Here is a 15993-nt window from a genome sequence, read left to right on the forward strand (position 1 = left end):
GTGCAGAGTAAATACTGGTTACTTTTGCATGTGGTCCACAAATCTTGACTGCTTTATTTTTACACTGCAATGTAGATTTCAACTTGAACAAACCCCACCCAAATCTAACTCTCTGCACTTGTTATATCCGCCCCATATCTGCAGTGCAGCATGGTTTTGCCCAGTTGCTTTCTTTTTTACTCATGAATCAGGCTCATAGTCATCTGTAGGAACAGACATGCAGCTGATCCGTGGGAGGGTTGTTCAGACCTGACTGCTGTTGTGTGACCATCCATCTTTTTTTTTTCACAGTCCATCTGCAGTTTGATTGACAGGAGGCTGACATTTGGGGATGGACACTGGCTGTTTTTTTGGGAGCGTTCGGAAAAAACGCAGAAGTGCCCAGGAGTTTTAATGGAGGGTGTGTGACGTCTGCTCCAGCCCCGATCAGCCTGTCTCTGTTGCAGAGTTGTGTAAGGGTGAGAGAGTTGCACATTTGCACACACTGGGGAAAGCCTTAGATGATGAGTGAGTTGCAAATGGATTTGAAGATGGACAGCGATCGGCGATCCACAGACTTGCACAGGGCAGTGTTTCACTCTGGGCGGCAACTATCTGCACATTCACACAACAGTGATCTAAATCAGGCCCTGGTTACAGATCAATTGTTATGAAAAAAAAAACTGTTGTGTTACAGATCAATTGTTATGAAAAAAAAACTGGGGCAACGGAAAATGGATTTTTGGATATAATCAGATTATATTGCAGGAACCAATATCGCAAGTTATCCACATCTCCCAGGTCAACCTGGGGCTCTCTATATGTTGTGAAACTACAAACCCAGCATGCTCTGCCAGACAGTTGATAGGATACTATGGGACTTGTAGATTCACAGTATACAGGGGTCAAGCATGTTGGAAACCAATCCGTTTAGTTTAAAGGCTTCCTTTCCTGGGTGATTTTCAATGGTGGCATCTTGCTTGTCCCAGGACATAGTTATCCTCCTCTGGTTGATGCAGATTCATACTGGTCTATAACTTTACTGCATATGCAGATAAGCCCTGCACAGTTTTCTCCCTATGGGGTCGATGTATGAGCAGTGATAAGGGAGGAGAAGTGAGCCAGTGGAGAAGTTGCCGATGTCAACCAATCAGCTGCTCTGTGTAATTTCATATTATGCAAATTATAGATGTTACTTCAGTGCTGATTGGTTGCCATGGGCCACTTCTCCTCTGGCTCACTTATCCTCCCTTATCACTGCTTCATACATCTACCCCTATGTCCCTGGTCTGTGTGTAGCTTCCTTCCTCTTTTAGTTTGCTCCGGGTATTTGGGACCTGCCTAAAATACCAGGACTGTGGGATCAGGAGCATCTGCGGTTATGGATGAAGGCCACTGCAGGGCTAATTTATTCCAGTGTGCAGCTGTGACAACTAGTGGGAAACACGCATGTGCTGGCAAAACACACGAATAGTCCATGTTTTTTTTTCTACCACACCCAATCAAATTAGATCTAAATTAGAGGGCACACATGGTATATTTGATCGCTAGTTAGGCTAGATGCACAACGACAAGTGAAAATATGGCCTGCCAATTTCAATTAAAATGACATTTTTATTTTTTATGATCATTATCTAACTTTACTCATGTTAAATAGACAAAGGTTCTCCTAAATGCTGCAGATCTTGGTGCAAGCAAGAACCACAGACCATCCCAATAAAAATATGACTAGGAACACCCAGGGCTCTATGAGGGAGCACAGCAGGTATGCCCTGATTGAGACAATAGCCAACACGGCTATCATTGTGCACTTTGTCCACTACTTTATGGAATTTGGGCCGTTCACGCCCAAGTCCTGAATGTTAAAAGAACGATTTTAAATTGGACAGGTGTGGAGCGCTACATGCAGGTTCTGCCGGACAATCCTGTCTGTCAATGCATATACTAACCAATCATATGCGAGGCAACAAGCGTGATGGGATCTGACCTACTGTACTAGCCTATCCATTTCACCAACAGCTCTACTCCATGTGGCCGGAGATGAATCATGCATGGAATTTACGTAGATCTTGAGGATTCATTTTAGCGTATAGTGTCATTTTAAAAAAATGGATTCTCTTTGGTTGAGTTATGAGTGAAATAGCCACAGTGCGTAAGTTGAAAATATATCAAAAGTGCATTCTCCATAGACCATAAGATACAATAGCATTCCTGTGTGCTGTGCGGACAGTGACCCGAATATAAAATGGCCGCTCACATGTCTATGGATCGCAGATTGGGACTTATGCTCAAACTCAATATAGTACAGATTTTAAATATTATACAGAATGGATCTCATACTGCCAACATGTGTAAAGTACAGTACATATCATAGGGCAATATGTGGATTAGACATTTTTTTATATATGGAACAGTAACAAAGAAGACATTCTGCAATCTACAGTAGCATCTTTTTCTTTTTTTGAACATAATATGTTATGAACTTGTCAATTTATGATAAAAATATGTAAATGTGTTTGGATCTAGAAACGGATATGGGTGAGAAAACCCTTGGTATGTCCAATTTTTAACAATTCTGGATGTCTGGCCTACCTGAGATCATGGGCGAGCAGCTAAAAGAAGACTATCGAGGGGAGATCTTCAATTAGGATGACATCAGTCTCCGTGCCCTACAACTGTACGGTAATGGCACCAAGCGCAGTGAGCCATGTGGTGCACTGTCGACCTTCCCAATGTTGACCTAATGCTTGTGTCGATCTTTTGACCTTGTCAACCTAAGGCATGTTGGCGTTTCGTATGTGTAGACCTAAGGTTGGCACCTTAACTTGGTTGACCCAAAGAACCATACCCATTAGTACAGTGTTATCTATGTAATGTATAAGAGGATTGAACATGCATGAGCACAATAAGGTGATTTGTCCAATCCATATAAACTGGACTGCACGCAGACACATGGGGAACCCTACCCAGAGATGGGTCCTGCCTCTGTGTCACATACAGAAGGTCACACTACGCATGTTGTACTTGGTGATTAAGGTCGCTGGTTGAACAATAGGCACCACTCCCCTTTTGTACAGTACTAAGCCTTCTCCTTCACACTCATTAGCCTGTGCCCTGATATTTGGGCTGACCACCTGTCCTCCGCCTGCACTTGCTTAGCTCCGAATGCAGAACTGAGTCCTGAATTCTGCCTGTTACCTGTTATTTGCAAAGGGACACCAAAGTACTCATCTTCAGGTATTAACACTTACCTGTATACATTGTTTTGACCTGAAGGGACCACCCCGAGGTTGGCAGCTGCGATAAACTTCTGTGCCACGATCTGCGGTGTGCTGCTCTGTGGGGATACTGTTATGGCTGCTGAATGCTCATTCATACCCGTCAACTTTGCTGCACAAATAAAACACAGAAAAAGTGTGTTACAAGAGCTAGATAAACTGCTTTACGATGGAAATGAGAAAGGACTATGGGGTGTATACAGGGGTAAGACTTTCAAACATATCACCAAGAGCAGCGAGCCCGAACTGCTTGTTCTAGCTCCATACATACAATAAAAATACAATAACCCAGGGGTTCCCAATCTTTTTTGAATCACGGCACCCTTGAATACAAGAGCTTTGTAGAATTTTTTGTTTAATTAAATGAATTTTAAATGAATTGTGTTTAGATGTGATCCTTAGGTTCAGTTATATGGTAAAGGGTTCTGTTTGTACATACATTTTATGATTGGTAGTCACCAGAACTGGTTTTGTTCATAAATAATTGACCATAAATAATGTGACTTAGTCTTGGATCACCAACCTGAGGCACCCCTGCAAGTGCCCTGAGGCACCCCGGGGAGCCTAGGCGCACAGTTTGGGAACCACTGGTGTATGCGATCATTGCGACACAATTTCATTTATGGTAATTTTATAGCTATATATTTGTCAAATTTGTATTATTTTAGGATTTGTATAATCAACATTTCAATGTAGAAACAAGGCCGAGCACCTGATTGCGACTTAGGAATTTTTATTATAATAATTTTGACTTTGTATCTGGTTTGGCCCACATCAAGAGTATTCAACAACATGTGACTAGCCAGATTTTGTGGAACCACACATCCCAGCATGGCCAGCAAGAGTATTACATGGCCATATAGCAAATCTTTGGCAGAACATGCTGGGATGTGTAGTTCTCCAGCAGCTGGAGGACAACTTGTTGAATAACATTGGCCAACATGTTTATCACTCTTCTATTTCTCCTCTTTTTCTCTCAATGTCTCATTTTACCTTTAGTCCTCCCCCCTTACCTTCTTTTATTGTTCCATGCTCTTGTTCATATATCTCAGCCCTCCTCCCAAATATCTCTTAGAATAATTAGTGACTATGCCCACCTTCTGGTGAGCAATGCCCAATATTTGTAGCCCATCTTCCCCTGGTTAATAAACGTTATTGTAAAGAACAATAATTACTTGCAGTGGTAGAAAGCAGGCAGGGTGACACTGATGATGAAACTAAACAAGTACCGAGAAAAGTGCAGATACTTCATCTTCATTCGTGGGATCAAATTAAGTAAATGCGTCAAGAGGGCTCAGGTATGGAATTGAGCAGATCATTAACTGAGTTGGAGCATACAAATTCAACTCTGATCTGGTCAATCTTATACCTGAAGTAGGAAGCAAGATCTTGTGCATGGATAGTGGCTGGTTGCTTGGGTGAGGGTTGAGAAGGCATTTAAATGTATTAAAAAGATGTTTTGGGTTAGAAGCTTGAGCAGAAATGAGAGTTTGTTTGGCAGTTTCCAGGGCATAACTGTAGGACTGGTAGATAGTCTTACATGTAAAGAAATCCTTTGGACTGTGAGATTTATGCCAATTACGCTCGGCTTTGTGTGAGAAATTTTGTAGGTGTCTCGTTAATTTAGAGTGCCACGGTTGACGTCTAGGCCTACGTGGAGTGTAGTGGGTAACTGGAGCCACTTCATCTAGGGCTGATTTGAGAGTTAGGTTTAGGTGTGATACCGCCATCTCAGGAGTAGTGAATGCAGAAATAAGAGCAAGCTGTTGTTGCAGAAAGGAGGAGAGTACTTGAAAATTAATATCATTAATATTTCTGTGGGCTTGAGGTGGATTAAAGGATTTCAGTTAAAAGTACTAGAGGACAGCGTGCAGGAGATAAGGTTGTGATCTGAGAGAGGGAAAGGAGTATTGGTGAATTCAGACACTGAGCACAGCTTAGTGAATACCAGATCAAGGCAGTGGCCATCCTGATGAGTAGAGGAGTCAGTCCATTGGGAGAGGCGGTTAGAGAGAGTAGATTGGAGGCCTGAGCAGCAGATTTTGGGCTATCAATAGCAATGTATAAGTCACCCATGATGATGGTTGAGATGTCAGAGGAAAGGAAGTGAGGGAGCCAGCAGAAAATCCTCCAGAAATCGTGTTGGCTGCCCAGGTGGGCGATAGATAGCTGCAACACGCAGTGAGAAAGGAGTGTAAGTTCTGATGGAATGTACTTCAAATTATGTGAATGTGACAGATGGAACCTGTGGAAGAACGGTGTATGTGAAGGATTGGGATAGTAATATTCCAACCCCACCTCCTCTGCTGTCACCAGGCCTGGAGGTGTGTGTGTGTGTGTGTGTGTGTGTGCGTGCGTGCGCGAAGTGGAGACCACCGTGTGACAGGGCTGCAGGGGAGGCTGTGTCTGATTGTGAGAGCCATGATTCTGTTATGGCAAGCAGGTTGAAGTTGTTTGAACTGAAGAGGTCGTGGATGGATGTTAATTTGTTGCCAACAGAGCGTGCATTCCATAACGCACATTTTAGTGATTTGGGGAATGAAGGGAGGGATTTATGAGGTTAGCTGGTTTACTATATTCAAGGCTATTTAACAAAATGTGACACGTCAGCTTTTGTGGACCCACACATCCCAGTATGGCCAGCAAGAGTTTTACATGCCCATATAGCAAAACTATGGCAGAACATGCTGGGATGTGTAGTTCTCCAGCAGCTGGAGGACAACTTGTTGAATAACATTGGCCAACATGTTTATCACTCTTCTATTTATCCTCTTTTTCTCTCAATGTCTCATTTTAACATTAGTGTCCCACCCCCCTTACCTCCTTTTGATCGTTCACCACTCCGGTTCATGTGTGTCAGCCCTCCACCCAAATTTCTGTGACTATACCTGCCTTCTGGTGAGCAATGCCCAATATTTTGTAGCCCATCTGCTGGTTAATAAACGTTATGATAAATCTAGGGTTAGCAACTCATCCCTTTAATTCGGGACACATATTAATTACGCAGGTTCTGTGGCTGGCTTTCACCTGGTTTTAAACTGCCACACCTCAAGACTCCATTTCACCTGGTTTTAAACTGCCACAGAACCTGTGTAATTAATATGTGTCCCGAATTAAAGGGATGAGTTGGTAACTAGGGTGACCAACTCATTCCTTTAATCAGGGACACATATTAATTACACAGGTTCTGTGGCTGGCTTTCACCTGGTTTTAAACTGCCACACCTCAAGACTCCATTTCACCTGGTTTTAAACTGCCACAGAACCTGTGTAATTAATATGTGTCCCGGATTAAAAGGGATGAGTTGGTCACCCTATTGGTAACCCTAGATAAAGCACATAAATCATTACATGCAGTGGTAGAAAGCTGGCAGCATGAAGATGATGTCACAGATAGCCTTTGTGATGTCACAGCAGGCATGATAGAATGCCCTGCCAGGGGACAGGACAATCACTCATTGGATGAGAGTGAGCGGTGTTAGTAGCTATTCACCTGTCTAGCTGTTTACACGTGTTTTCTCATTAGTTTAAATTCAAGTTAAATTCTTGGAACATTTACAGAAAATGTGGCGTCGCTGTATAAATGCGTTTTATCATTACTTTAAATGCAAGGCTATTCCTAAACATTCACAGAAGATGTGGCTGCCTCATTTTGGGCTGACATATCAACACAGACTTAGGATTGTGCATGGCTGCTCTATGACCTTTAGTGCAATCGAAGCTGCACAACAAGTACTGCGCCAGCAATTTGATATACAAGGACTGCAACCTCTTAGGAAAGGCGTCAATGGCTCCTTTGATGCAGTCTCTGGGCTTGCAGTACAATTACACCCAAATACAGATATCCACCACTGCTTTATGTCTTGTTATCGGAATGGACAGATAGAAGTTGCAGACAGCGGAGATTGGCAGCTTACCCCCATGGCTGGCAGACAACTGAAAGATCTCTATGGTGCTGTCGTTCCAAAGGACACCCTGAAAAACATCAAACTCCTGGATGTGGAGAAACAGGACCTATACTCAAAAGACTGTGGAGTATTTGCTATAGCGAATGCTGTGGAGTTCCTCTTCACCGGCGACGTGCCCATCTGCAGGTACAACCGTCCATTAATGAGGCCACATATCATACAGTGCCTGGAGGATGGAGAGTTCACACCTTTTCCAAAAATTGGGAAAAGAAGACGCCAGGAAGTGTATGGAAGTAATAAGCGAGTGAGACTCAATCCGGCTTTTACGAACAGCATCGAAGAAACTGAAAAAGTGAGACCACCTCCAAAAACCTGTAGAAGAAGCGTTCTTCAGTAAGGTCATGGGTAAACTGATGCGGCAGTTATTAGCTGCAGCTCCACATCAAATCCTACGTGGAGTCCTATTATAGAACTGAGCAGAAGGAAAAACTGGGGATTAGGGCTACTGGCGACACCCCAAAAACAAAAACGACACACGGCAGCCACCTCATGGGTGTGTTGGAAGAGCTGTTAAGCTGCTAATTATTATTTAGGGTCCATGGGGATAGCCACCAAAACAATCAAGGATGTCGTATATGTATTTGCGAAATTGAGACGAAGCTGACAAGACCACTCATGACCCATCCTTGGTCACAATGTACCCCAACACAGGCCCTTCAATGCTGTTACTAAAGCAAACAGCAGCTATGTCGCGCTACTCTGGCGCAGACAAACAGTTTGGCCATGTGTGTGGTGTCTGCGATTACCTTTAGCACAAGGGTGAACTGCGCAAGTGCACTACCAATCACATTTGTGTAATAACTACGGCATTTGGCGAGACTGAGTACAAAGCAAATGGGGAGGTTCTGGCATGCGGTACGTGTATGCCAGGGGTTCCCAATCTTTTTTGAATCACGGCACCCTTGAATACAAGAGCTTTGTTTCACGGAACCCCATGGCCAAAAAAATGTAGAAAAAAATATAAAATTAAATGAATTTTAAATGAATTGTGTTTAGATGTGATCCTTAGGTTCAGTTATATGGTAAATGGTTCTGTTTGTACACACATTTTGTGATTGGTAGTCACCAGAACTGGTTTTGTTCATAAATAATTGACCATAAATAATGTGACTTGGTCTTGGATCACCAACCTGAGGCACCCCTGCAAGTGTCCTGAGGCACCCCAGGGAGCCTAGGTGCACAGTTTCGGAACCACTGCAATAATCAATTGTGTATTGGATTCCAAAATATATCAGCCTAAAAAGGGAAAGCCCTATTACAGATTCAGTTCTATTGAAATTTGAGGACCCTGCTTCCTCAACTATCTAAATTATTATTATAATTTTATTTATAAGGCGCCACAAGTGTTTTGCAGCGCCGTACAAAGGAACAATACAGGGAGACAAAGCTTGGCATAACATTGAATAAATAACAAGAATACAGTACAAATAAAGAGCGCCACAGTTCAATACACATTACAGCTTGGATAGAAGTAGTGAGGACTCAATCAACATACAACTAGAGGCTAGATGCCAATGATGGAGATGAGTATGCGGACAAAGATGGTCACTGAGTGTTGGAGTATAGGAGAGCTGTGAGTGACAAGTGAAGAGAAGAGGGCTTTGACAACAGGAGGGAAGAGGGCCCTACTCGGAGGAGCTTACAATCTAGTAGGAAGGGGAGACAGACAGATTACAAGAGGTTCAAGCAAGTGGGTGGTGGTTAGATAGCAGGATGTAAACAGGCAAGGGGTCGTAGAACCATCTGGTTTATGCAGTGGAAGGGTATGCTTTGATGAATAGGTGAGTTTTCAGTGCCCGTTTGCAAGGGAGTGCGTTCCACTGAAGGGGTGCAGCACGGGCAAAGTCCTGTACTCTAGCATGGGAAGCAGTGATCAGGGTGGAGGAGAGACGACAGTCGTCAGCCGACCGTAGAGGGCGGGAGGGTGTATGAATGGAGATGAGGTTAGAGATATATGGAGCAATGAATTAGAGATGACCCTGTATGTGAGTGTGAGGTGTTTGAAGAGGATTCTGTAGGGGAATGGAAGCCAGTGCAGATTTTGTTGAAGGGGAGTGGCAGAATTAGAGCGGCGGGAGAGGAAGATAAGCATGGCTGCAGCATTGAGGACAGATTGGAGAGGAGCCAGTTGGGATTGAGCGAGGCCAGTGAGGAGAACATTGCAGTAGTCGAGCCGTGAGATGACCAATGAGTGGATGATCAGCTTAGTTGCACTCTGTGAGAGAAAGGGCCTGATGCGAGCAATGTTGCGTAACTGGAATCGGCAAGAATGGGCCAGAGCTTGGATGTGGGGTGCAAAGGAGAGGAAGGAGTCAAGAGTAACATCCAGGCAGCGGAGTTGGGGAACGGGGGAGATGATGGTGTTGTTAACAGTGATAGAGATATTAGTAGGGGGCATAGCTCTGGATGGGGGAAAGATAATGAGTTCGGTTTTGGCCATATTCAGCTTCAGAAATCGCTCAGACATCCAAGTGGAGATGGCAGAGAGGCAGTTGGAAACCTGAGAGAAAACAGTGGGGGACAGATCAGGAGAGGAGAGGTAGATTTGGGTGTCATCCGCATAGAGGTGATATTGGAGGCCAAAGGAGTTAATGAGTGCACTCAGAGAGGAAGTGTACAGAGAGAACAGAAGGGGGTCAAGGACGGAACCCTGAGGGACCCCGACAGGAAGGATAGAAGGTGGTGAGGTAGAGACTGAGAAGGAACGGTTGGAGAGGTAAGAGGAAAACCAGTTGAAGACTGTGCCAGAGAGGCCAATGTTTTGGAGTGTGTGGAGGAGGAGAGGGTGAACCACAGTGTCAAAGGCAGCAGATAGGTCCAAAAGGATAAGCAGGGAGAAGTGACCCTTGGATTTGGTTGACAGCAGGTCATTGGTGACTTTCACTAGGGCAGTCTCAGTGGAATGAAGTGGGCGAAAGCCAGATTGAAGGGGATCAAGGATGGAGTGGTCAGACAAGTAGCTGGTGAGACGCCTGTAAACCAGCCTTTCTAGTATTTTAGAGGCAAATGGGAGAAGAGAGATAGGGCGGTAGCTTGTGGGAGATAAAGGGTCCAGGTTTGGTTTTTTAAGAATAGGTGAGACCAGAGCATGTTTGAAGGGTGAGGGAAAAATGCCAGTAGAAAGAGATAGGTTAAAGAGGTGAGCAAGGTGGGAGCAGCCAGTGGGGGAGAGGGAACTGAAGAGACGGGAGGGGAGAGGGTCCAAGGGACAGGTAGAGGGGGGAGAGGATGAGATGAGGGAGCGGACTTCCTCAGCTGTAGTAGGGCAGAAGGATGACAGAGTGGGGTAGTTGGGAGGGGAGGATAATTGGGGTGGGTGGGCAGCAGAGGGGGTATGGGAGGTGATATCATGTCGGATTATCTCAATTTTAGAGAGGAAGAAGGAGGCAAAGTCAGTGGCAGTGAGGGATGAAGGGAGGAGGGGTGGTGCAGGGCGAAGTAGAGTGTTGAAAGTTTCAAAGAGACGTCGGGGATTGGAGGAATGGGAAGAGATGAGAGATTTGAAAAAAGATTGTTTGGCAGAGGAGAGAGCAGCGCTGTAGGAGGAGAGAATAAACTTGAAATGGAGGAAGTCTGCCAGAGAGTGAGATTTCCTCCAGAGGCGTTCAGCAGAGCGTGCACATTTTTGCAAGAATCATGTTATTTTGTTGTGCCAGGGTTGGGGTTTAGAGCATCTGAGGGGGACAGTGTGGAGGGGGGCTACAGAGTCTAGAGCAGAGGTGAGAGAAGAGTAATAGAAAGAGGCAGCCTGGTTGGGGCAAGTCATGGTTGAAAGAGGAGAGAGGAAAGTCTCCAGGGAAGACAGGACAGTAGGGTCAAGAGACCCGAGGTTACGTCTGGTGACTGTGGGTCTGGGCAATGAGGGGAGAGGGGAGGATGAGAGGGTGAAAGAGAGCAGATTGTGGTCAGAGAGTGGGAAGGAAGAATTAGAGAAAAAAATCCGCTTATGCCTCTTGCTCATCTCCTTGTCTCCTATATCATCAGCATTGTAGTATCCTGACTTACTCTGTGCTGCTGCTACAGATGACGAATGATAATAGAATAGTATATAACTAAAAGAGAATAGAATAATTTAACATCGAAAAGGGAGATCTTATAATCTGTACACTGAAAGCAGACCTTCATGATGTGAGTAGCACGAGTACAGGATACGGTCATTATGTTGACAACCATAAGGTCGACAGTCATTATGTAGACAGTCATTAGGTCAAAATGCAGAAAGGTCGACATGGGTCTAGGTCAATGGGTCTAGGTCACTAGGGCGGGTGGGTGAAGAAAATAGTGTGCGAGCATAGCAAGGCACCGAGCCCTCGCATCACGGGCGAAGAGAGCCATGCGAGGGGACGCGGTGCACTTTATTCTGTGTCCATGTTGACTGTGTCGACATTCGGGTCAAAAACCCCACGTTGACCTTTTGACTGTCAACCTAGCCTTTGTTGACCTAATGACCTGTCGACCTTTCAGCATGTAGACCTAGTGGTGTCGACCAAGTGATCCATACCCATGGGTACAAACTCCAAATAGACAGGGGGGGGAGGGGGTGTATTCTCGATTTGATATATCCTAGAATCAGACGTATTTATTTAATGGACCTGCGTTTTACCCCCCGACGTTACGTAGCAATTAAGCAACAGTGATTCTCCCATCTGCATGGCTACCAAACGTTTATGCTACTGAAGGTTTCCAGGCTGTCCACTGCTGCTCTCAGGCATCCACATTAATCAGACAGGAAGGAAGCAAAGTATACTCAGACATTTATATTATTGCGGCTGTGTCATGAATGCTAGTTTAAGGCTTTAAATGAATGAAAGGAACCTGGGAAACCCTGTGAATGTGCAAGTGGCCGCGAGCCGTGTTGCGGATTTCTAAGGTGAGCCGCGTAAACACTCAGGCATGGCAAATGACAGAATCAACAGCATTTTCCATTCCCATCAATCCGTTCAGAGCACAAGGTAGCAGTTAAAATAGAATATAAGCACCTATGGAATTTACTACTGCAAGAAAAAGCAAACTGAGATTTTTATATTCTGCATAAAAAGTAAGATGTTCCATTAAAACATATACAGAAACCATAAAATCCTTTTAGTGTTCTAAGTAAAATGTCTAAATAAAAAAACAAAATCATGTTACTACTGCACATAGGTGATAAATAAAGAGATTATCGGTAGAACTTAGATTTGACGAATAGTAATGTCCCTTGACTCTCTTTGAAAGGGTTTTGTGATGGAATCTCACATTTCCGGGCGTCTTATATATTAGCCATGAGCATACTCAGTAGTTTCTAATATCCAAACATTTATAGGAGCGGTATATGGTTTCTAATACAGAAGTGTCCTTACATCCTTTTTGGCAAAAAGGCACCAAATTAACCTGATATCTAACTTTTGTATCATTGTGTACAACTGAGTCTCTGAATCCTTCTATATCTCTATAGACATAGATCTACTGTATAATATATATATATATATATATATATATATATATATATATATATATATATATTCATTCTAGATAGATAGATAGATATAGGTTGTGTATCCAATGTTTGGGACCAGAATCATTATGGATAATGGATGATTCCGTATTTCAGAATATTTCAATGATGTATTTTAAGGGATCTTGCATTTATGTTGTACAAACACATCAAACACGCACAAATGAAGTCTTCTGACCTGTCAGGGGTGTGCGGCGGCTAGGGGACTTGCTCGCCACAGCGCAATGCTGTGCGGTGACAAGTCCCACGCAGGACCGAAATGTCCTGTAGCAGGGTCAGCTCTGCACCTGAAGAGGTCGGGGACTGACCCTTCCCCTGACACCCACGAAGCAGGACAGCTGTGTGGTCACTACAGCGCCCCAAAATAACAAACTTGAAAATAAATGTAGAAAAACTCTGGAGCATCCAGAAGCACTGCCTCTCCTGAGGCACATTTTTCAAAACTGACTAGTGGAGGGAGATTGAGGGGAGGAGCCAGTGCACCCACACTGAAAGTTCTTTTATGTGCCTGTCTCTCCTGCGGAGGTCTCAATCCCCATAGTAGTGAAGCCCAGTATCCCATTGGACGGTAGAGAAACAAAGTTTATGTACTATCTCAGATACTGAATTTAAATGCTATATTGCCTGTTAAATATCATGTACCCAGTGGTGCCAGTTACAGATGTCCCCAGTAGTGCCAGTTACATATCATGTCACCAATAGTGCTGTTATAGATGTCCCCAGTAGCGCTTTTAGCAAAAACCCAAAAAGTACTTGGAAAGAACATGTATTGTTCCGAACATGTCGAAAAAAGTTTGATTTTATTTCCATCATTCAGCTGTCCAAAAGGAGCGGTGCATGCTATAAACTCTGTAGGGTGCCCAAACTTTTGCAGACGCCATTTTTTGTTTTCTGTTATTTTGCAAGTATAAATGATGGAAATAAAATCAAACTTTTTTTGACATGTTATAAGAATGTCTAATCTGTAATTTGATGCCTTTCGGAGGTTTTTCCATCTTTCCTTGGCTTCTTTTTGCACATTAAAATGAATTTTTGCCTGGGGTGCCCAAACTTTCGTCTGTCTGTGTCTGTATCTATCTATCTATCTATCTAAACACCTACAATAGTGTGTCACCAGTGCCCCAAATATGTAATGTCTTTTTTCTAATTCACAACAATTAAAATAATTTTTAAAACATTTAATAAAATACTATATATAAAAAGAACACTTCTAGCGCCTTGTTGTTGGAATGATTTTTTGCATTTATTTTCAAAGATGTGACCAATGCCAACGCGTTTCGTCCCTACAAGAGACTTCAGGAGGGTTATTTGATCTTCATAGTCTTGGGACCCTATAGGCCTAAATAATTAGAGTTTCGATATAGTCTATTTGTAATTCAATGTCGGTAGTGAAAAGAAGATCTTTAATATCTACTGCGAGTAGTTTCACTTCATACAAGAAAGAAATGTTAAGTGAATACCTCAAGTAGTTAAACTGATCATTAAGAACAGGCATGTGCAACGTTGGCCCTCCAGATGTTGTGAAACTACACATCCCAGCATGCTTTGCCACAGTTTTGCTATTAGAGAATGCTAAAACTATTGCAAAGCATGCTGGGATGTGTAGTTTCACAACATCTGGAGGGCCAACGTTGGACATGCCTGATTTAGCATGAAAAGAGGAAATGGACTTCAATAGATGAAATAAGGTCCAATTTTTAAATCGATCAATCTCCGGCAGACTTCATAATGAAATATTATCCAGCTGTTGAACAATTTTTTAGAGAGAACACCACCATTCCTAGCAACGGCGTGTAGCTTCCTGTGCGTCTTGATGCCTGGGATGGTTTCATTTGGAATAAAAAAAAAAGGAAGAGCGAGTCCTGACAAAAGCGGAGTTGCTAGAGGACACTTCAATATATTATATATATTTATTTATGTATTTACCGGTCGGATAATTTTAATGCATTTGAAAAATAAAAAGATAAAGCACTATTTGGAGTGCTCCTCTTTCCTTTCCTACAATATATATATATATATATATATATATATATATATATATATATATATATATATATATATATATATATAATAAACTACATAGCAGAACCATTGGGGTCATATCCAAACCCCTTGGTGTGGTAAAAACGTTGTGCGGGTGCAAAATTCACAGCCTTGCGGGTCAACCAGAATAAGGACCTATGGGAGGAAACTGGAAAACCAATGGAAATCCCAAACCATGGGAGAACATAGAATCTCCACGGATATATGATTCATGGTATCAATAATAATCCAGCCACTTTCAAGACATTAACGTTTACTAATGCGCCACTGCGCTGCCCAATTAAAGATATCACTGAATAAATCTCATAGAACATGCAAAGTATGTGGTCTTGTCATCAGGGCCGGCGCCACCACTAGCTTTAGGCATTTGCCTAGGGCGCCGGCCACTGGAGGGCGGAAGATGGAGCAGGTCCCCCCTCCTCCCTTCATGATGAGGTGAGCGGTAACTCTCTCTCCCCCCGCATCGCCCAGCCCCCCACCCCCCCCCCCCCCCCCCGGAGTGACTCATCAATCATTCACTGTGTGTCCTGTCTCCTGCATTGCACGCACACACAAGCAGCCGGCAGCAGCACCAGTGTGCAGGTGAGCGCCAACTCTCTCCACCTACCTCCCCCCACGTGCTGCATTACCTGGTCCCCCCCCTAGCGACACCGTGACTAAACTCCCCCCCCCCCCCCCGCCTGGGGCACTCCGGCGCCTTGCACTCGACCTGCTTGTCATCTAATCAACAGGACAGAGGCTTTGCTTACAACCAACGAAGACCAGCAGGTCTATCTAGTCCGACTGGTAATGTGTTTAAGTTACATTACGAAGCAGTTTTAAAATGGACCAGGATAGTATATTCTGTAGCCAACCAGATGACAGAAATGCTAAAGCTAGCACAGAGTATTTCAGTTTATGGGATTAAACTAGTTAGTACTCTGCAATATCCCCGTACATGTAGGGGTTACTGAGCAATGTATTTGCACCCCTCTCTGTTTTCATAGTAATCACAATGGCTAAAACTTGTAGATACCCTGACAGCTGGGAAGCTACATCACGCCCGGCCCTGGAGGTCTGATCGCTGAGCCTGGAAAGGACACACGGGCACTGATTAGGCTATCCCAAGTACAATTTTCTCCACAGAAAAGGCTCAGCCTCCTGCATACCTTGCTATGCAATGAGGGAACATTACACGCTGTATCGGCCTGTTTAACCACACTATTAGGCAGCAGCTTCGGGAGAGTAAAAAG

The 15993-nt window shown here is 43.8% G+C and overlaps 1 protein-coding gene across 3 annotated transcripts in view; it reads right to left on the reverse strand.

Moving 5' to 3' along the window:
- The window catches only part of AP3B1 (adaptor related protein complex 3 subunit beta 1), a 224582-nt gene that overhangs the window by 11748 nt on the left and 196841 nt on the right, over positions 1 to 15993 (reverse strand). For 2 of the 3 annotated variants that reach the window (XM_083152189.1, XM_083152198.1), the window contains exon 26: positions 3231 to 3369. In XM_083152189.1, the coding sequence (XP_083008315.1) occupies positions 3231 to 3369 (139 nt within the window). Of the gene's footprint in view, positions 1 to 3230; positions 3370 to 15993 lie in introns of those variants that run through there. The other variant, XM_083152207.1, reaches the window with a different exon arrangement.

Source organism: Crinia signifera, chromosome 1 (assembly GCF_055691185.1).
Source record: "Crinia signifera chromosome 1, ASM5569118v1, whole genome shotgun sequence".
In the NCBI taxonomy this organism is placed as follows: domain Eukaryota; kingdom Metazoa; phylum Chordata; class Amphibia; order Anura; family Myobatrachidae; genus Crinia; species Crinia signifera.